Genomic DNA, 18,673 nt, shown 5'->3' with positions numbered 1-18,673 from the left:
CATTTGGAAGTGCGCGGTACCAGCCGACGCACATGCGAGCCAAGTATACCAGGCTGATGCGCGTCGGCGTACCGAGCGGAGAGCTAGAGCGGCCACAGTGCGGCCCGGAGGTTCTAAGAAGGGCATTCGTGGGCACCAGCTCTTCGCGCGATCGGCCGCAGCGGCGCGGACTCCCTCGGCCCAAGCTTGCAAAGAACGTCGATGATGGCTCGCGTCCGATCTGGCATCCACACATTGCCTGTTTGATCGATCCTACGTCGCGGCGTCATGCATGTCCATATGGCCCCGGGGCGCGGATGCTGTACGCTCCGCACATTGAGCAGCGCGATATGCTTTCTTGGACCGAGTCGAGGGTTTACCAGCGTCGGCGGCGTGAGCTTGGGATAAGCTCAAGTTTAGACTGCCGGTATCATCCCGCCTGGCAGCAAGGTCGCATGACCGCCGGACGACACCGATCATCCAAAAGCTACGAGGAGATGGCGCGCGCGCGCTTCCAGAAACGATTCAGCCACTGTCGCGAGACTGCCCGCGTCACTGCCCACGCCACAAGGCGGCTTCCACTTCGCCAGTCTGATTTGGTCGTTTGCAGCCTAATCTAAACGCCGCAGGTCCGCTGCCAGACAAAGCAGAGACATTCCGCGTGCGATGAGAGAGAACACGAGAGCAGCGAACGTGCCCGGCGCCAGGCACTAAGGGCAGCAGTGTGACATCGAAGGAGGAAGACAACGAGCACCAGGCCGCGCTCCAGTTCGTACCTGCCAAACACATGAACGCCGATAGAGCTCTTCGATGTGCCAAGAAGGACGTCCGGGAGCGTGGGCGTGGGACCTCCTAGCCAGACAATCGTCCGACATCCTCGACGAATGCCAACGATGCAACTGGAGGGCGTCGCATATAGCGAGGTGACGCATTGATGAGCGAGTACAGGGCGTACCGAGATGGACACAAGCTGGGAGCTCTAGAATTCCGGAGCGGTATATGGCCTGAGAGAGAGAGGTCCAAGGCGGTGGCTGTCATAGCTGTCGCGCTGCCGGCCACCGTCACGAGTCATATGGAAAGACGAGGGCCCCGGGGCGCGTTGCAGCGAACCGGTCGACGTGGTCGCGTTCAAACGTTCAAGTCGGCCCAAGCGCGGTAGACAGAGGAGACGCTCCCCCACGTGCCACAGATTGCATGCCCGATACATTGCAGAACTCAGAGGAGCACCCACGACGGCGGGAACACAGGCCGATCTACGCCACAACGGACTGCTGAAAGGGGATAGAACTCGACATATTATCCGAAATGAAAGCATGATATGCTTCAGATCCAAGGAGTCTGAACGAATCTGCTGGCATCCTGAGAGAAAGCAGTCAATTGGCTGGCCGGCTGCGGAAAGATGATTGAATACAAGCCACAGTACATACAATGAACCACGCACTAGGGCCGTCTTCAGGAAGCATAGCCAGCTGTACCAGGATTCATGAGCCTCATTTGACGCAGACGGCAGCTATGCCAATGGGACCAATGTTGCCTAGGAGTAGAGATGCAATGCATGACAAATCTCTTCGACTGCGGTCGCAAGTAGAGTCAGTAAGTCCCATTCGCGATGGTGGGCGCAAAGCACTTACTGGAGCGTTCACATGGCCGGGGGAAGCTGCTTGAAGGATATGGGTCCTAGCGGGAGCTGCGGGACGAACGAAGTACTCACGAACTTACGAACGATGACTGGTCAAAGTTCCTCGGCTGCGCGACCGAGGGGCGTGTCCGATGCCGAAGAGACCTACTGGTCATGTAGACAACAGCAGCGACATTCGCTGTGAACACGTCCACCTTGACGCCATCCACCATAGGCGGCGGGCATCGACGAGTTGCTGCGCCAGGCTCTTAACCAATGCAGTGTCGGTGATGCCAGTGTCAGAGGCAACGGCGCTGAACTCGACCGGACAGCACACAAGTGGGTGTTTTGGAGCTCTTCTGCCCCGGCACTGGCGTTGTCTGAACTCCTGCCTCGGATTGAAGATGCAATCGCAGGTGAGGCGTGGGCTGACCCATAGGATGGTGTAGCTGAAAACCGTAGACGAGCAGCCGAGCAGTGTTCCGGCGCATTGAGCGGCTGATTTTCGGGCCAGTGATGAGCATCAATCACCGGACATCTTGTACGAACAGGCGGAATCGTCGATGAGATCGACGAAGGAGAATCTGAGGCGGCGGCTGAGGTCAAGAAGCTGAGAAGCTGCTCGACACACTCATATCACCGTAGAGCTCAGCACTCGAGGCGTATTTCGCGAGCGGGTGTGCTGGTGGCCGACTCGGAGGTTAGCCTCACGCGTGGTTGACTGAGTGTTCGCGTTTGAGAGGCGTCGGTGGCGGATTCCGCTTAGATCGTAGATTATCTGAAGCCAACTCCAAGCTGGCGTCGGCTCCGGCGCCTCAGGGTCGTCAACTGCGCACATAGACGCGTCTCCTTCTCCTCGACGCACGCACGTCTCCTGCTGCGAGCCCTTTGTGTACCTCGCAACCTCCACCTCAATCCGGACTCCGGCGACCTACGCTGCGACCATAGAGCTTGAATAGCCGAGAATCGAGATGCTGGTGCCCACGACTGTCGCTGCCAGTGCCAATGCCACGCGGACAGCGCGCGTCCCACACTTCGTGTTCATCGCACGGGCCCACCGCGACGCTCCCCATCGGGACTCTCTTGTGGACGCGTGGCGGCGGGCGATAGGAGAGTACTTTCCAGCTGACGGAGCCGAAGGGCATCTTGGGCCTGGAGAAGCGTACTTTACGGTACGCGAAGGGACGCTGGAGGAGCTCGACCCGGCGGACGTGCGCAACGACTGCATCGTGTCCCCCGCGAACTCGTTCGGGATCATGGACGGCGGGTGAGTGCCCGTATGCGGTGCTTATGTTTCAGTAATCATGCGGGTTTGTTCTGTTGCGCGTTCCGCTCCCCTATGACTCTCGCGTAATGCGGACGTCTGATACGTGTGGTCTCTCAACGTCTTCGCCCGCGGACATTGCGTATTAAATCAGAGTTTCGGTTCACCTGACGACGGCACGCTCATTCCAGGCCATTACTCGTGCCCTTGCCCCCGCACGTTCGGAGTTGTTCACATATGTGTGGGCGATGGGAATGATGGACATCGCGTCGCGCGTTTACCCACCACGCCCCTGATGACGAGACAGTCTGCGTCCCCCAATCGTGCATGCTTCTGGATGTCACCCACGCGATGTGCTTCTCTGCATTCCACCACATGTGCGCGCCGCCGGTTGGTTGCTACTGCTATCGTGTGCCTATCGTGCGTATAGGTCGCTAACGTTACTGCGCAGATTCGACCTTGTTCTCTCGCGCGCGTTCCAAGGAAGGTCCGCGGACGTCTATGCCCTGACGGACCACGTCCAGGCGACGCTTGGGACGCGGTGGGGCGGATTTGCACCGGCAGGGACGTGCACGCTCGTGCCGCTTCCGGCGGGAGTATCCGGACGTGAGGGGAACAAGTGGGGGACGCATACGCTGGCCGTTCTGCCCACGATGAAGGAACCAGAGTGGGTAGGGTGGAATCGGGAGCTGGTGTACAACGGCATGTGGTCGCTGCTGTGCGAGATCGGGCGGTGGAATGAGGAAGCTGAGGGCGCGGGTCGCGATCCCGGCGGGAGTCGGTGCCTGGAGGCGAAGAGGGAGGGTGAGAAGAACGGGCAGGAACGCATCGAGCGGGTGGTCATGACGGGGCTGGGGACGGGGACAGGAGGGGTCAGCGCGGCACGGTGCGGGCGGCAGATGGTGCTGGCAGTGAAGCACTATCTGCAAGGGCTGCCAGAGAAGGTGCGATGGGACAGCGCAGAAGAGAAGAGGCGGATGCAAGACCTGAACGCGACCATCGACGTCTGAGATCTGCACTGCACCACCCGCGAGCGCAGGACTTGAGATGGCGTGCAGAGCGCAGCGGGGTACGTCTCTGGTCCAGTCCGAGTCCGCGGCTGCTCATTCCGCGGTTAGGATCCAGATCCTTGTGCGTGCCATGCTGGCACCCAATCGGGATGCGGTCGCGGTTAGAGAGGGCGGCCGGGATATGGGCGTTGGGCGAGCGCCGGCAGCGGAGGACATGCTGGGAGCCACAGGTGGAGGGAAATGAAGTAGATCGGGAAGAACGCTTGGCAAGCCGTGACGGAAGGCTGCCATGACAGCTCTGGACTTTAGACGACGACGATCTAGGGCTCAATCGAAGTCTGCCCTTCCGTCACGCCGCGTCCCCAAACATCACATCAGCAGCCTTATTCCCCCCGACGGGCCCAAATGGCGACCCCAGCCTGGAGGGGGCCAGGTCTCCCGGCCCACACACCACGCCTCCCTCAGCGACTACATAGCTCGCCGATTCGATCCAACATTTCGGCACCTTGCGATGTGGCACCAAGTCGCGGATCCCTACGCTCTCTGCCCGTCCGTGTTCCCGACACTCAGCCCGCGGGGCAGATTCCCGTTCCCGCGGACCGACGCGCTCTCCTCGGCTCCCTCTTGTCAGCATACCGCGTCCGCCCGCCTTCGGCCAGTGACGTGCGCGTCCAAGAGAGCCAGGCGTGGGACGGCACACCGAGGACGACATATCCGGATCTCGCCCGGCGTGCACCGGCCGTGCGGGTGAGGCTAGGCACAGAGCCCCGGACGGTGGGAAGTGCAGGATACCGCTCCCGCCGCACGCGACGATGACAGGCGCGAAGGCCTGTTCGAAGCGTTGGACGTGCAATGCTCCGGCCTCTTGTCTCGATTTCCTCCGCGCTCGGCCGCCTCCGTTTTGCACTCCTCCCCCGTCGTCCGCTACAACAACCCTTTGATTTCCGCGGCCGGTTCTTTCTCTTATAACCCCCCCCCTCCCTCCTCCCCCGCACCCCCTACACCCTCCCCTGATTTCTTCCCATGTCCCTCATCCGCGCCCCACTCGTCCTCCTTCACGCCGTCCTCTACCAGGTCGCGAGCACCCCTCCAAACAAGTCGCCTACCATCGGCCGCTACGACACCTCCGAGTCCCCTTTGATCAAGATCGCCCCCTTGATCTTCAAGGTCTGTCTCTCTCTCTCTCTCATTCCACCGCCTTTCGGCCCCGCCAGGACGCCCGCGAAGCCGTTCGCGCCGTCACCCTCGTTCGGACCCTGTCACCCATTCTCTCATCTCTTCTCACATCTCGGCGTCTTTACATATCCGGCTGTCCGCCTCCCACAATCGTCCTTTTCGCTCTTCCAGCTCCGAACGCATGTATTGACCATGTCTCCCAGATCCAACAGCCGCTCGTCTGGTTGTGCACCATCGCAGACATCCTCCTCGTCCTATCCCAACACCTCCCCCGATCCGCCCTCTCCACCGCCCTCCCTACCGTCCTCTGCCCCACCTCCACCTCCCCTGCTTCTCTGATCCGTCCCACAAACTCCTTCCTCATCGGCCTCGCCCTCGTCACCGCCGGAACAGCCCTCCGCGTCGCCTGCTACCGCACCCTCGGCCCCTTCTTCACATTCGACCTCGCCCTTCTTCCTAAACACAAGCTCATCATATCAGGCCCCTACTCCTTTGTCCGCCACCCGGCCTATGCAGGTTCGCTACTCGTCCTCGCCGGCATAGGTCTCGCCGACCTCTCGCCCGGAGGCTGGGTTGCCGAGTGCATGTCCTCGACCTCCCGTAGAGGTTCTCAGAATTGGGGCAGTCTGTCGGGCGGCAGCATGGCCTACGCATGGGCCGGTTTTGCCATCTGGTACGGGTGGTGGCTCGCCGTCGGCGTCCGCCGCGCCCGGATGGAGGACGCGGCGCTGCGGAAGGAGTTTGGCAAGGAGTGGGACGAGTACGCCAACCAGGTCGCGTGGTGGTTCTTCCCTGGCATCCTCTGAACCGACATGTGCTCGTCGTCTGTCCACGTTGAGTGAGAGTACGTACGAAACGCGCCGCTGACGATGGTGAGTGGTCGTTCCGCGACTGCGCTTGGCAGCGCGGTTGTAATACTACCGAGGTTGATTGACGTTATCGACTGCAGACCGCCGGCCATTACATATTATATCCGGACATCTTGCGGACTCTACGATCGTGGCACGACGCTTCCATGCTCTGTATGCATACCGTCATCTGTTCGTCTTCTCAACATGCACCTCGTTTCGCATTCACCTGTGTACGATAGCGCTGTAGCCCCTCGCATGCTGCTGCCATCTAATTGACATCTTCGCCGCCCTAGACGGCCTATCGCCGACGACGATGATTGCGCGCACTTCTGCACATGATTCGCAGGGGGTATCGGACGATCGGACCCTATAAGCTTTCCATCACATACTGTACACTTGGTGAGACACTGCCACCGCCACCGCGTCAACCGGCGGATTTCTCGACTCAACGCTCCCCTTGACGACAATATTATTGACCACCCCCGCCCGTCTAGACGACGGCGATCGCACGCGCAGCAGCGTCCCCCTCGACCTTCTTCCTCGCCTCAGTCAGCCGTGCCTGTTCTTCCTCTATCATCTTCGCCTGGATGCCCACCCGCGCCGGCACAATCCTCCGCCGTTCGGTCCTCGGCCTGAACTCGAACCTCGTGGCCCCGAGCGCCTTGAGCGTCTTGAGCTCGACGAGCGAGTACTCGTCCGGGTCGTCGCGCGCGAAGCAGAACGGCTCCTTCAGCCCTACAGGCGGGTTCGTGATCACGCGCGGGATGCGCAGGTGGTTCTTGCTCGCCGAGTGCAGCATCAGCGGGTGCAGCAGGACGACGTCGCCCGTCTCGGCCGTGAGCTCCACAAACTTGGTGCACTCCTTCACCTTCTCGAGGTGAGACCAGTAGCCGGGGTCGTCGCGCGGATCAGCGTACTTGGTCGCGCTGTCGCTCGGCACGAAGCACAGCTTGGCGGGGAGGACGCCCTCGGGGTGCTGCGCGAGGTAGCGGGCGATCATGTCGATGCCGTCGGGCGCGATGTACGTCGCCCCTCCCGCGTGCGCGATGTCCGAGAAGACGGGGATGACGAGCAGCGCCTGCTCGGGCGAGTCGAGGAAGTGCACGAAAAAGTCGCCGTCGACGTGCCAGTTGTCGAGCTCGACCGGCGGCACCGGGTGCGGGTTCGCGGCGAGCGCGGGCGTGCCCAGGTTGACGATGAACGAGTCGCCCCAGGCGGAAGAGACGGGGTCGATGCGCTCTTCGCCGCCGAGCAACTCTTTCATGATCTCCCAGACCTACGCGCGCGCCGAGCCGTCATGTAGGTGGAGCGTGGTTCGCAGACACAGGGAACGTGGTGTACACGCGACGGGCCACATGAGCGAACGGTTGCGTAGGGCACGTAAGGCGCAGGGCCGGGCATTGAATCGAAACGTGTAAGAATCGAAACGTGTAAAGCAGCACCAGGGTCAGCATACCGGGCCCGGGAACGACGAGACAAGGTACGGAGTGACGCTGCAGAAGCAGAAGCACGTGTGGAGTGGGTTATGTGCTCGGGAACAAAATCAAGCTCAAACGAAGACGGGCATGATCCGAGCAGCAGTGGGGTGGAAAGAAAGACTCACCCTAGGAGCGAATGTCGCGACCGGCTCCCGCTTGTGCCACGGCATGTGGATGCGGTCCCGGTCGACGGGCCATGTCGACTGGTCGTCCGGGTCCATTCCGAGGCGAACCCACATGTCCTTCGTAAACTCTGCCGCTTTCTCCCTGGAGAAGGCTTGCTTCACGATGAGATAGCCGTTTTCCATGAAGAAGTCGACCTCCTCAGCTGTCCGCGATCCCGGTTCATCGATTCACACACACGAGACGCAGTGGTCGCACGAGCGTAGCCCACGGATCCAAGGATGACGGCATAGGGGCAGGTTTGCATAGTATGGAAGGCCGGACATCCATGCGTTTGGGTGCAGCGTAGGTAGGATAACATGATGCGTACGTACGCGTTACAATGGACGCGCGAGTTTCCGGGTCCGGGGCGGTCCATGTTGTAAGGTACCGTTCACATTCCAGGGCAGCACATTTTGAGGGCGCATTCGTCGGCAGAGGCAGTGATCGCAGGTGAAAAAGAAAAAGAAGTAAGCTTGGTTAGGGCCGCAGTCGAACATGCACGGATAAGCATGTGAAGAAGCGAAGAGCTCCACTCACGAGTGAGATGCTTGTATTCCTTGACCATGATGGGACCCTGATAGACGGGCTGGTGCAACAGCTGAGCTGAGCTATCTGCGGACGTTCGGTCGGATAGAGTACGACTGTCAACAGTTCAGTGGCACCAATCCACACGATAGGAGACGTGCTCGAGACTCGAGAACCCGTGTGCGCATGGTTAGGCTCGGTATATGTATGTGGGGAATTCTCGGGCATGGGTCAGCTGCCCAACCTGTGGCTTGCACGCTCTAGCAAGTCGATATCTACGGCGGGCATCCGGGGCACCTGGGCACTCCGTCGAAGCCCGTCGAGACGGCAAGTACCACCGACGGCATGCAAAAATAGCTAATGTCCTCTCATTCAGACTCAGTCGCGAACGCGAACAACATAATCTATACAGTACTCGATCATAACGCACCGTATTCCGGACCGTCCTCCGCGGATGAATGTGAAGCGAACAGCGCAGATGGCGGCCGCCGGCTCTGCAGAGAATCATATCAGTTCTGAATGGTCACTCAGCCGGTGTGGAATCGCCGTCGGGGAACGAGAACAGCAAGCGTCGTCGTCTTCGATGACGAGATTTGCGGGGCCGACCATAAGGTACGCGGCGGTCCGTAGTCGGCAGCCAAGAATTCTACAAAGGATGTTGATCGGGGCCGGCATCTATAAACACGGGGGATATCTTCACAGCCCGAAGCACCCGAACGTTGTCACCAGCCGGAGCCTATCTGCGAAACGTGTGAAGCTTGCAAGCGAGGGAGATCGGCCGGATAAGAACCGCAAGAATATGTATTGTACAAGGGTTCTGCAATTGACGGACATTGTTACGTTTGCGTTTGACGATAGCGAACACGACGGTGACGAAACCCCTACAATCTACGGTCTTCAGCCAGCAGGAACAGCAGGCCAGAAACAGATAGCTCACTCGAACAAATGGACACGAGTAATACTTCAGTTGGCGTTGGTAGCAGCACTCTTCAGATCCCTCTCATCGAAGGGATCGCCAAACTCTATGAGCCGCAGAGTCAGTCAAGACTATGACCGTGCGGGTGCGACGAGAATCTGAACACGTACGGTGTCTCAACTGTTCAACAAGTGAAGAGTCTACCAGGTCTTCCCTCACCGCCCTCGACGGACCAGGACCCATGTGGTCCCAGTACGAGCCACCACCGACGGGACGCACATCCTTGCGCCTACTCTTTGGGTCGCGCGCGCTCGACCCACCGAACATCAAGCCTCCAGGAAGGCGACGTTTAGGGGCGGAAGCGCCACCAAAGAAGTTGTTGGGGCCTTGTGGGAGGGCAGGGAGACCGGGCTGCTCAGTCGGTCCAGTGATATCCTCCACTTCGTTATCCGACGAAGAGTCGGACTCGCCGGCAGAGTGGCGATCGCTCGGGGAGTTCATAGCTGGTTCAGTAGCAACCAGTGGCGTAGGTTCTGGAGTGAAGTATTGCTCTGCGTTCGGGGATGAAACTCAATGGCGAGAGGAGATGGCGAGTGCTGCGACAACCGAGGACACAACTTGAAGCCCACGCCGCCACAACGTGGGCGTCTTAACCGCGTACCCCGGTCGAACGGCCCGAAAATGGATGACCGCGGGCTTGGAGCAGTAAAAACCTGAACATTGCATATGACAGAAAGCGGGGCGACACTCGATGACTACAAGAGCTACAGTACATAAACTACTTGAAGATGTCCAGACTATCTGCAGTAATCATCTCGTCGAGGGTTTCTAACACTTACGCCCGTGCCGACGATCATAGCATCACTACAAATTCATACACCATTCCCAGAGGCTTGCAAGATTGGGGCGCTGTGCGATCCAGAACGACAGAGCAATTTCTGGTGCGGTAGACTCTGCTGAAGGCTAGACTTCTTCCCGCGATGACCGATGATTTTGAAAAAGGTGAGCAGAGTAGCCATGCAAACCTTCGATAGACGTAAGCAGACTCAGTAATGTGATTGTGACCAGAATACCACACTTACTGCCACCATGTTCACATAGTATCCGAACAGATCCATGAAGACACCTGTAAATATGCACAATGAGGAGCCTGCAAGTAATCTAGCATATGCCCACGAACCGAAGTCTGGTGCATCTGGCATGGCCGCCCTGAGTTGAGGTATGAGCAGGATGTTGGCGAGGGGAAGAAAGAGAGCGGTGTCTGGAACGGATCGGCCGCAATGAGCGCAGACCGCGATGTAGACCATAATACAAGAGAGAAGGTAGTTCGTCAGGAAAAGCGTGATCGCGAAGAGCTTGACTCCAAAGCATCGCTGAAACATAAATACACGGTCATTACTAGCAAGAGCTCCGTTCAACAGGAAGGCACCTACGCGAATCGAAAAGGTCACGTATACAGCACGGTCATCATACAAATTTGCGACAGCTTCGACCGAATCTATCCGAGTTTTGTAACCGGTGTGCCCGCCGTACAAATGAAGCAAGTATATGGGGAGAGAGCTTGGGCCACTCTGGACGTTGTCGAAGGCCTCAATGATCGTACTGATCGTGTATACGTCATAAGGATACCATGCGGAGGCAGAGTGTTGGCGCCTACTCGCGAGGGTTTGGTCGTCGGAGATCCAGGTAAAGCTATGTAAAGTATTGAAAGTTTCCATTGAAGCGAATCTAAAGGCGCGCTCGAATCTTCGTGAGCCACGTAGTGCGTCAACGCTCAGAAGCCTGCCGCCTACCTGATTTGATGATTGTCTCTTTGGAGGATCAGTTCATCCGAAGCGTTGCGCGAGTATTGCTCAGCCCTAGATGCAAGCTTGGCACCTAGCCGTTCTCACAAGTATGAATTTGCCTACGAGTCAAACCAAACAGAATACGAGGTTTGTGACAGTCCACATCCTAGTTCTGAGAGCTCCAGGGCAGATTTTGCTTTCTCGCTTCCGGGAATCAGACGGCGATCACGTAGAAAACGACCGCAACCAGTCGTCCACCAATTCAGCGTCAACGTTGATGAGAAGAGATCGATGTTGACGGGTATCAGAGCAAGACCGACCTGTCAAAGCGAGCGACGATGACATTAGCTTAGAACGAAATGCAAGCATCAGGGCACCTACTCCTGGTCCGGACTGATTGACGAGTAACTCGATACCGCTCATCACTGGAATGAGCCTTTCAAACGATAGACCAACATCCCATGCGAAAATACCTGCACTGAAAGCAGCTAGCAGGATGGTCGCCATAGTACACGCGAACAGGCGTGGGTGGCCACTCCTCGTGTGTAACTTTGTCAAGCACAATGGGGACATGTTAGAGATGTGTCCGGCAGAAGAGGTACTAATCCGGGCTTAAGTAGCGATGTGAGCTCCCCGAGGAAGATAGGAACGTCAGTTCCCCCTACAAGCTTCGTGCATGCCTACCCCAGGATCGCACATATGCGTGGACTGACGCTAAATTGCAGGGCCTCGATAGCTGTCCGACAGAGACGAGCCACGGCTTGGAGGCGGAACCAATTTTATTACACGTTTGCTGTGCAACGTCGTCCTTGGGAGTGACCTGCACCAAAGGGGTGATACGAACCGAATAAGTTACGGACGTTGTATTGGGGTCCTGCACTGGATGTTGACTCACCTGCCCACCCATCGTCGATTCTATTTGAGGTTAGGGCACGGTGAGTTATGGCATCCCGCCACGGTTCAAGTCACCTGCTAGGAGCCGTGTATGTGAGACTCTGAAGCGTGTAAGTAAATTGACCGGATCGGAGTCGGGAGACAGGTGAGTGTCTATTTCATGTCCGACCGACTCGGAGATCGTGACCGAACACGCTGCAAGACACCCAGATGGATGCATTTATATACAGGTGTATTGAATGTCATATCGGCGGCACAGCCTGACAGGGAGATGTAACAAGCGGCATACGGAATCCAAGCTGGTTATGTGGCCCACGCGCAACGTTCCTAATGCTTTGAGGCTGTGGAGCCAGTGTCAGGGTACAACTGACGCCATCATAGCAGTCAGTACCAGACGCAGATGAAGCGCGTACGCACTTACTTTCCCTGGGTTGAAGAGGTTGTATGGGTCGATTGTCTTCTTGATCGTCTTCATGAGGTCGACCGTGCCCTCGCCAAGCTCCTCCACCAAGTACTCGCGCTTGCCCATGCCGACGCCATGTTCTCCCGTGCACGTGCCGTCGAGCGCGATCGCTCGCTCGATCATTCGGTGGACAGCCGCACGTGCCTTCTCGAGCTCTTCGTCGTTTCGGAAGAGCAAGAGTGCGTGGAAGTTGCCTGCGTTGCGAAGGTCAGTATTCTCTTTGGCATCGAGGATCGGGGCGGGATTGTACCATCTCCCACATGTCCGACGATAGTTGATACAATGCCGTTCTGCGCGAGATCTTCTTTCGTCCCATACACAAGCTCCGGAAGTCGGGATGGTGGCACACTACGTCACCTCAGTGATTATATCGTTCCATGCCCAACATGGACTTACCAGACGTCCGTACTCCAACCCCTTGCACCAGGAAGGATAGCCAGACTAGAGTACAGCGCGTTCTTCCGATCGGTCCAAAGATCCGCAGCTTCCTTGTCATTGCGGGCTAAGGAGAAGCCTGTGCCGCCATATTTCGAAGTGATTTGCTTGACGATGTCTGCGGTCTCCTGGAGAGCGCGGGGCGTCGGACCTTGTAATTTGAAGAACAGGCTGTCCTTCTCTGGCCATTTGCGCGTGGAGAGTCCATAGACATTCGTAGCGCGCATGAAGTCGTTATCGCACAGCTCCACGCATTCTACGAATAATCGCAGTAATAACAATTAATTGAGTCTTTGGGTAGGAAAAGAGGAAGGGGGGACGTACGAATGCCAACGCCTGAATTGACGATCTCAATGACGGCTTCCGTAGCCTTGCGAACGTTTGGGAACTGCACGACTGCTACGTTCGTCGGTAACACGGGCGCAAGGCGTATGGTCACTAGCGAAGAATGATTTGTCAACAACTTTCAACAGTGAAGAGACGGGGTCGCGAACCTTCGGTGACAATGCCCAAAGTTCCTTCTGCACCGATGAACAACTTGGTCACGTCAAAGCCTGCAGACGACTTGCGGGCGCGACTTCGAGTCTTGATCACCTCTCCTGAAGGGAGTACGACCGTCTTCATCCACCAGATCGCGTGAGGGTGGCCCCTTCGATCGAGCGGAAAACACATACAGCATTAAGGAACCATTCTGCCTTTGCGGTTCCGTATCTAACCGCATTGGCTAGGAGTCACACTCAGTAGGCTTAGTACATCTTCACAAGAGATGACACATACTGCCGGAACAACCAGTGCTGAGCATGCCGCCGATAGTCGCGCCAGGTGCCGGATCGAGCTAACAAGCGACTCAGCATGAGGCGGGTAGTTGAAACGTGTCAACCCACAGGGAAGAACAAAGGTATGCCTACGATCCAATTCAGTACTTCGTTCGTCCATCTCAGCGACTCGCTTCTTACCTTTCTTTTTCAGGGTCTCGTTCAAGTCCATCCACCGGAGGCCAGGTTGGCAGACAACGTCGGAGTCCGCCTCTATAGGGGACTTCGTCAATCTCGTAGTCCTCGGCTACATTCGTACTAGACCTACGTACCGTGTATCTCGATGATTTTATCCATCTTCGACATGTCAACACAAATACCACCGACCGATGGCTGCGGGTAAACACAGTTCACGAGGAGTACACAGGACTCAAATTGAAACATACCGCACGGAAGTGTCCTTCAAGACTGGTCGCTCCGGAGTATGGAATCACAGGCATCTTGTACTTGCCCGCCACCTTGACGATCTTTACTACGTCCTCTGTGGACGCAGGATACACAACCACTGAGGGCGATGACGCTATCCACAATGTTCAATGCTCTTGTCCACTGCAATTCTGCGGGAACGCCCTCCTTTGGTTATACAGCAAAGCCGGAGCGCACTCACATATATGATAGTCATTATCCGACATCCCATGCTCCGCCAAATAGTCAGGGTCGGTGGTCACGGTGTCCTCATTCGCGAAGAGGGTCTTGAGCTCCTCAATCGCCTTCTTGAAGTCCTCCGGGGAGCCATACTTGTTGTTTAGTTCAGTGCTTGTAGTGCTGACGGACAGCGCATCTTTTGAAGAAGTGGCATAGTAGTAGGCCGCGGCGCCGCTCAAAGCAGATCCCAGAATAAAAGCCAGTGGCGCATTCAGACTGGACTTGGGCTGCCCTTGTGAGGTGGACGAGCTGTTCCAACGCGAGCCAAGCGATTGTGGACGCAGAAGAGGCGTCGGAGCACGACGCGTTGAGGCAATAACACCGGGAAACCGCGTAGCAGAACCTTTCAGAGCGGTGAGGCGCGACGTTCCTAGAAGCATGGCGGAGCGGTATGTTCAGGACATATAGCAGTTCGAGTGTGCAGGTGGGAAGCGTAGTAGTCAAGTGTGTCTCCGGCGTCGTCCTGAGACCTTTCCCACAAGGAAGCGACTTGGAAGAGCGAGGAAGCGATGGAATTAGGCATCGGGTCAGGGGTCGGAGACGGCGTCGGGGGGATGAGGTGAATGTTCGCAACAGCTTCGCCACTGACCTGTACCTGTCACCTGCTCGCCTCAGCGTCTCTCACCACTCGTCATGGTACGAGCAACAGAGCTTGCCTTGATTCTTCTTCGCGTACTTACTCATTTGCGATGGATGTATTTAGGATGCAACTACTCGTGCTCATGAAGTATGATATTGTACAACATCGGGTTTCCCCCTTTGACTCCTTTTGCGCCACAATCTAATCACATATGCCCGCTCCTGTCTCATGACCACGGCACGACTGCAATATCCGACTTCGACTATGACAGGTCAAACCCTGCATTCGAATTGATCGCCTGCACGAGCTTCTCCTTCAAAACCCGCCTGTCCGTATACCTCGGCAGCTGTGCGGAAGAGCGAAGCATTCAGTAACATCTCGCATGACCTACACGCGGTCAGAAAGGTGCAGCGTACCTTCAGCAAGTTCACGCATGTACTCGCGGTGGGCAGCCGGGTTTGGTCGTCCGTCGCGTCTCGGATAGCAAAGTGGGGGTTGAGCTCTTTGAATCCGCTGCACGTTTGGATTGAACCGCCTGAGCCGGTTTCTCTTCGCTGACGATGACAAGGGAGAACTTACAGCAACGGCGGCCGACTGCAGCTTGTGGCGAACCTCAGCAGCTTCCTGCGGTCTTCGTGACTCAATTCATTTACGACTTCCCAGAACAATTGAATCGTCAGATGGTGGTCGTCGTACAACCCACCGTACTGCGTGTTCGCGCGCAGGTCCTCGACGTCGATCGGCGAGTCTACTCCCCCAAGAAGGATTTGCAGCTCCTGTTGGTTAAACATCCTGCCAAGATAACGCGTGGTTATTGGTTGCTGACGAGGACAATTGAGGAGGCGCACCTTAACCACTTGGGGTCGATGATTTCCGACAGACCCTCGAAGAACGCCGTACTCTGCTTCTTGATCTGCTTCGTCAACTTGTAATGTGCGACGAGATACATATACTGCAGCCTGTTCTCCCTCGTTACCGGAATATTGCTTCCGTTCGGGATCAAGTCGATCGACTTGGTTACCCCGAACTCCTCCTGCGCTACGGTGAAGTTGAGGGAGAGCTCTTCGGGGTCACCGGTGTAGTGTTTGAGCTGCATGAGACCTTGGTAGAGCTCGGGATCAAGCGATGCGAGATCGTCGAGCCAACTTTGCTTGTCCAGCCATTTCGCGAGAAAGAACCCAGCGAAGGCGATGTCAACTAGGATCCCTTCGTATAGCGCCTTTCCGAGGATACGACCGATGAAGCGGTACCACGCCAGGCTGTGCGCTGAAAAGCAAAATCGTCGTGGAGTTAGTGGCCTATGACACAAGAGCAACATCGAAGCGTTTGTAGAGACTGACGTTCCGTAGCGTATGAGTGTGGAGCCGGGTAAAGCTCGTTCTTCTTGGTTGCCAACCACAGGCCTCGATCGGTGTCGAACACCTCCCGAGTCAAGCTGGTAAGAAATTCCTTGAATACACCTCCACCATCAATTCCGGCTCTGCAGCGGATGAAAGTGAGCAACATGAAACAGAACACCATGAGTCATGTACATACTCCTCATTGCCGAATTGATCAATGAAAGTGATCGCAATCGGTGCTCTTAAATCTGCGTCCGCTAGCCTGTCAAAACCATCCTGCGCGATATGATCTCGTCTGATGACGATCTTCGCTGCGCCCATGCGCCCGCGCCACGGCATATAACCGCGCGAGACGATGTCGTTTTGGACGAATTGCCTGAAGATCTCTACACGCACGTCGAAAGGGATAGCGAAGGGGATATTGTTGAGCACTCCAAGTCGGGGGGAGAGGTAGGCAAGTTGACGCTTGTTCAGCGGAGCAACGCGGCCATTCTCAGGGACCGAGAGTTGGCGTTCTTCAAAGCTGGACGTGAAGTTTAGAGTTAGAGCGATCAGAGTAACGAGAGCATGGAATTGCGACTTACACAGCGGCTTTGATGAACGTGTTCATGTCCACATGAGCCGTGATCAACCAATGACCTGGAGGTGTGAACGGTCGTCTCGAACTGTTGTCACGTACATATGAGTAATTACGAACATCAACGGATATGAGCAGGAGGGCTACGCACTCCCGAGCATGAAGCGCTTGCAAGCACTTGGTCGCCTTCTCCCGGACGTTCTCCCACCTGACCTGCCCAAGGCCAGGCACAGCTTCCTGCGCACTATTCGGGTCCTCACGCCAATACAGCGTGAACGCTATGTTGAGCAATTGTCGCGAGAAGCCCGTCAGCTCGTCAAGGGAAAGAGGGTTGCGCGCTACGCTCGGAGTCACTCCGGTCGAAAAGAACTCATCGTCGCCCATCGTAAGTAGCGCTTGCGTGTATAGGTCGGCAAGGAGGAGAAGTGGTGGCCAGTGAGGTGCGTTTTTGGGGTCTGTTGAATATGTCTAAGTGTAAAGTCTCTTCCGGGAAGAATAGAGATGGATCGCTACACGTACTGGAAATCTCCGACTGCGCGTCGTCTCTACCTAGAGGAGAACTACGAACGAACGTCCGGTAGATCTCCTTGACGAGACTGCCTCGATTGTACATCACAATCGCGCTCAGCACCCTGTCCCTCCTGGACGGCCAGACGGTGCTAAGCGCTAGAGAATAAGCAACGACAGGCTGTAGCAAATTTTCGTTTTGGGAGGCACGGAGAAGCGAAGTGATATGGTCTGATGCAGGTATGATCAATAGCCGTTTACGCGTCCGGTCGTCAAGTGGCGGAAGCCGTTGCTTTGGCTCGAAAGAGGATACGACCTCAACGGTGGTCTCCTCCTCGTCCTCAGATTCGCCATCAGCCCAGTTACGGGCGGCATCTCGTTTGTCTTCTGGAGGCTCTAGTGCGTGCGTCGGAAGGGCGTTCATGAGAAGCGCACATAGTTGGAGGTATGTGGCGAATGCTGGTGGAGAGAGGGCAGCATATCTAGGCGGCATGAATGCAACGAGATTAGCTAGGAGGTGTATCTTGGATTCTAGGGATTGAAGCTCTGGAGCACTGATGATGTCAAGTGGAACAACATGGATGGATGCGAGTGGGAGACGTGCAGAGAACGGTCCAAGAGCAGGCAGAATACGATTCGGGAACAATGGGATGGTGAGAATATTTGAAAGGAGCTCGCGAAGAGAGAGCGGGAGAAGCTCTGGATAGGATAGTGGCGCAGCGAGGAGATCTGCGAGAGGAGCAATTAAGGGTGAGGGTTTGAAGGGTGCAGGCTGCGATGTCCGATACAGTCAGAAGCAAGAGGCCTAACGATGAGAAGTGCGCTCACGAGTTGCAAGACCACTTGACGAAGACTGGAGTAGAACCCATGCGAGAGGAGATATCGGGAGACGTCAGCGCGTTTGGGGTTGCCGGAAAGCAGCAGGCTGAGGACTTGTAGATGAGTCTGTGCATACTGCGAGCTAGACGAGTGTCAGATGTCTGATTGAAACGAACGTTTGGTGGACATACCGGGGGTCGGTAGAGAGGGAGCGGAGAAGCATAGTGGAGACCCGCTGGAGGAGTACGAGCCAGCTTTGATCGGATTGTAGCAGAACATCTACAAATGGAGTGAGGGGAAGGCATTGAGGGAGGAGAAGTGGCAGAGACCTTTCTTAGAAGCGAGGATGACGGTGGACCAGCGGCCGAGTGCATCCTCGTCCTGGCCAAGAAGGACAAGACAGCGGAGGGCAGTGAGAGAGGAGAGATCTTGGAGAAAAGTGGCGCGAAGGGACTGCCTGACTGCGGCGCGAGCGAGGTGGGATCTCCATATACGCTGTATGTGGAGAGCAGCGTCTTGGCGGCGTTTCTGTTCCTCACGCTGGGATCTGCGAAGCTTGGCGTCCTGGAGGATGTCGTTGTGGGTAGTGGCGGAGTGGATGCCGCCTAAATTGATGTGTCTTCTGCGTTTGTTGGGCTGATCTCCAAAGAGAGGGACGTCCATGGTGTGTAACCAACAGTCTATGTAGTAGGAAACAGCAACTGAGTCCGGAGAGATGAGCGTACGGCGTTGAGTAAGCTCGCGACCTCGGCGGCGCGAACGCGTAGGCCTGCTTGGTGCACGTGATGGGGGAGCACGTGGGGTGACGTCAACTGGATAAGTACGCCTG

General features: G+C 56.7%; 6 protein-coding genes across 6 annotated transcripts; 2 read left to right on the top strand and 4 right to left on the bottom strand.

Moving 5' to 3' along the window:
- Positions 1-2,817: 2,817 nt before the first annotated feature.
- Positions 2,818-3,814, top strand: DICSQDRAFT_42809 (macro domain-like protein; the record flags this gene model as incomplete). Its single annotated transcript, XM_007370530.1, has 2 exons — positions 2,818-2,864; positions 3,313-3,814. Coding segments are annotated over 2 exons (549 nt in total), but the record flags the coding sequence as incomplete, so codon positions are not given.
- A 462-nt stretch (positions 3,815-4,276) lies between these two features.
- DICSQDRAFT_150293 (uncharacterized protein) lies at positions 4,277-4,687 on the top strand (the record flags this gene model as incomplete). The annotated part of the gene is made up of 1 exon (XM_007370529.1): positions 4,277-4,687. One exon carries the CDS (start codon positions 4,277-4,279, stop codon positions 4,685-4,687), a length of 411 nt encoding a protein of 136 aa, XP_007370591.1.
- A 664-nt stretch (positions 4,688-5,351) lies between these two features.
- On the bottom strand, positions 5,352-8,393 carry DICSQDRAFT_93323 (uncharacterized protein). Its single transcript, XM_007370528.1, has 4 exons — positions 8,079-8,393; positions 7,502-7,704; positions 5,997-7,174; positions 5,352-5,919 (listed from the first exon to the last, which is right to left on the bottom strand). The coding sequence occupies exons 1-3, from the start codon at positions 8,104-8,106 to the stop codon at positions 6,389-6,391; spliced, it is 1,017 nt and encodes a 338-aa protein (XP_007370590.1). The 5' UTR covers positions 8,107-8,393; the 3' UTR covers positions 5,352-5,919; positions 5,997-6,388.
- Positions 8,394-9,029: 636 nt separating this feature from the next.
- DICSQDRAFT_150290 (uncharacterized protein) lies at positions 9,030-9,483 on the bottom strand (the record flags this gene model as incomplete). The annotated part of the gene is made up of 2 exons (XM_007370527.1): positions 9,030-9,088; positions 9,153-9,483. The coding sequence occupies 2 exons, from the start codon at positions 9,481-9,483 to the stop codon at positions 9,030-9,032; spliced, it is 390 nt and encodes a 129-aa protein (XP_007370589.1).
- A 2,399-nt stretch (positions 9,484-11,882) lies between these two features.
- On the bottom strand, positions 11,883-14,487 carry DICSQDRAFT_93322 (uncharacterized protein). The gene is made up of 13 exons (XM_007370526.1): positions 13,984-14,487; positions 13,763-13,896; positions 13,649-13,709; positions 13,518-13,589; positions 13,446-13,465; positions 13,339-13,396; positions 13,236-13,285; positions 13,056-13,179; positions 12,886-12,999; positions 12,523-12,817; positions 12,377-12,474; positions 12,085-12,320; positions 11,883-12,029 (listed from the first exon to the last, which is right to left on the bottom strand). The coding sequence occupies exons 1-13, from the start codon at positions 14,399-14,401 to the stop codon at positions 11,991-11,993; spliced, it is 1,719 nt and encodes a 572-aa protein (XP_007370588.1). The 5' UTR covers positions 14,402-14,487; the 3' UTR covers positions 11,883-11,990.
- Positions 14,488-14,719: 232 nt separating this feature from the next.
- On the bottom strand, positions 14,720-18,564 carry DICSQDRAFT_141073 (HECT-domain-containing protein). Its single transcript, XM_007370525.1, has 12 exons — positions 18,174-18,564; positions 18,036-18,123; positions 17,854-17,986; positions 17,038-17,797; positions 16,670-16,973; positions 16,526-16,606; positions 16,138-16,464; positions 15,942-16,081; positions 15,450-15,867; positions 15,181-15,393; positions 15,018-15,114; positions 14,720-14,947 (listed from the first exon to the last, which is right to left on the bottom strand). Exons 1-12 carry the CDS (start codon positions 18,505-18,507, stop codon positions 14,864-14,866), a joined length of 2,979 nt encoding a protein of 992 aa, XP_007370587.1. The 5' UTR covers positions 18,508-18,564; the 3' UTR covers positions 14,720-14,863.
- Between the last annotated feature and the right edge of the window lie 109 nt (positions 18,565-18,673).

Source organism: Dichomitus squalens (genome assembly GCF_000275845.1).
Source record: "Dichomitus squalens LYAD-421 SS1 unplaced genomic scaffold DICSQscaffold_70, whole genome shotgun sequence".
Lineage (NCBI taxonomy): Eukaryota > Fungi > Basidiomycota > Agaricomycetes > Polyporales > Polyporaceae > Dichomitus > Dichomitus squalens.
Note: the sequence above shows the minus strand (reverse complement) of the source record. Positions and strands in the feature narration are given on the sequence as shown.

What these genes read in the sequence shown, in the direction of transcription:
- DICSQDRAFT_93323 (XM_007370528.1), bottom strand. Translation starts at nt 8,106, where the DNA reads ATGGTCAAGGAATACAAGCATCTCACTC. An exon ending in GGAATACAAGCATCTCACTC is followed by an intron (nt 7,705 to 8,078) that starts GTGAGTGGAGCT and finishes GATCGCGGACAG; the next exon opens with CTGAGGAGGTCGACTTCTTC. An exon ending in TCGCGACATTCGCTCCTAGG is followed by an intron (nt 7,175 to 7,501) that starts GTGAGTCTTTCT and finishes GCGCGCGCGTAG; the next exon opens with GTCTGGGAGATCATGAAAGA.
- DICSQDRAFT_141073 (XM_007370525.1), bottom strand. Translation starts at nt 18,507, where the DNA reads ATGGACGTCCCTCTCTTTGGAGATCAGCCCAACAAACGCAGAAGACAC. An exon ending in CAAGCGCTTCATGCTCGGGA is followed by an intron (nt 16,607 to 16,669) that starts GTGCGTAGCCCT and finishes ACGTGACAACAG; the next exon opens with TTCGAGACGACCGTTCACAC. An exon ending in ACACTCATACGCTACGGAAC is followed by an intron (nt 15,868 to 15,941) that starts GTCAGTCTCTAC and finishes TTTGCTTTTCAG; the next exon opens with CGCACAGCCTGGCGTGGTAC.
- DICSQDRAFT_93322 (XM_007370526.1), bottom strand. Translation starts at nt 14,401, where the DNA reads ATGCTTCTAGGAACGTCGCGCCTCACCGCTCTGAAAGGTTCTGCTACG. An exon ending in CAGCACTGGTTGTTCCGGCA is followed by an intron (nt 13,286 to 13,338) that starts GTATGTGTCATC and finishes TGTGACTCCTAG; the next exon opens with CCAATGCGGTTAGATACGGA. An exon ending in CAGAATGGTTCCTTAATGCT is followed by an intron (nt 13,180 to 13,235) that starts GTATGTGTTTTC and finishes TGGTGGATGAAG; the next exon opens with ACGGTCGTACTCCCTTCAGG.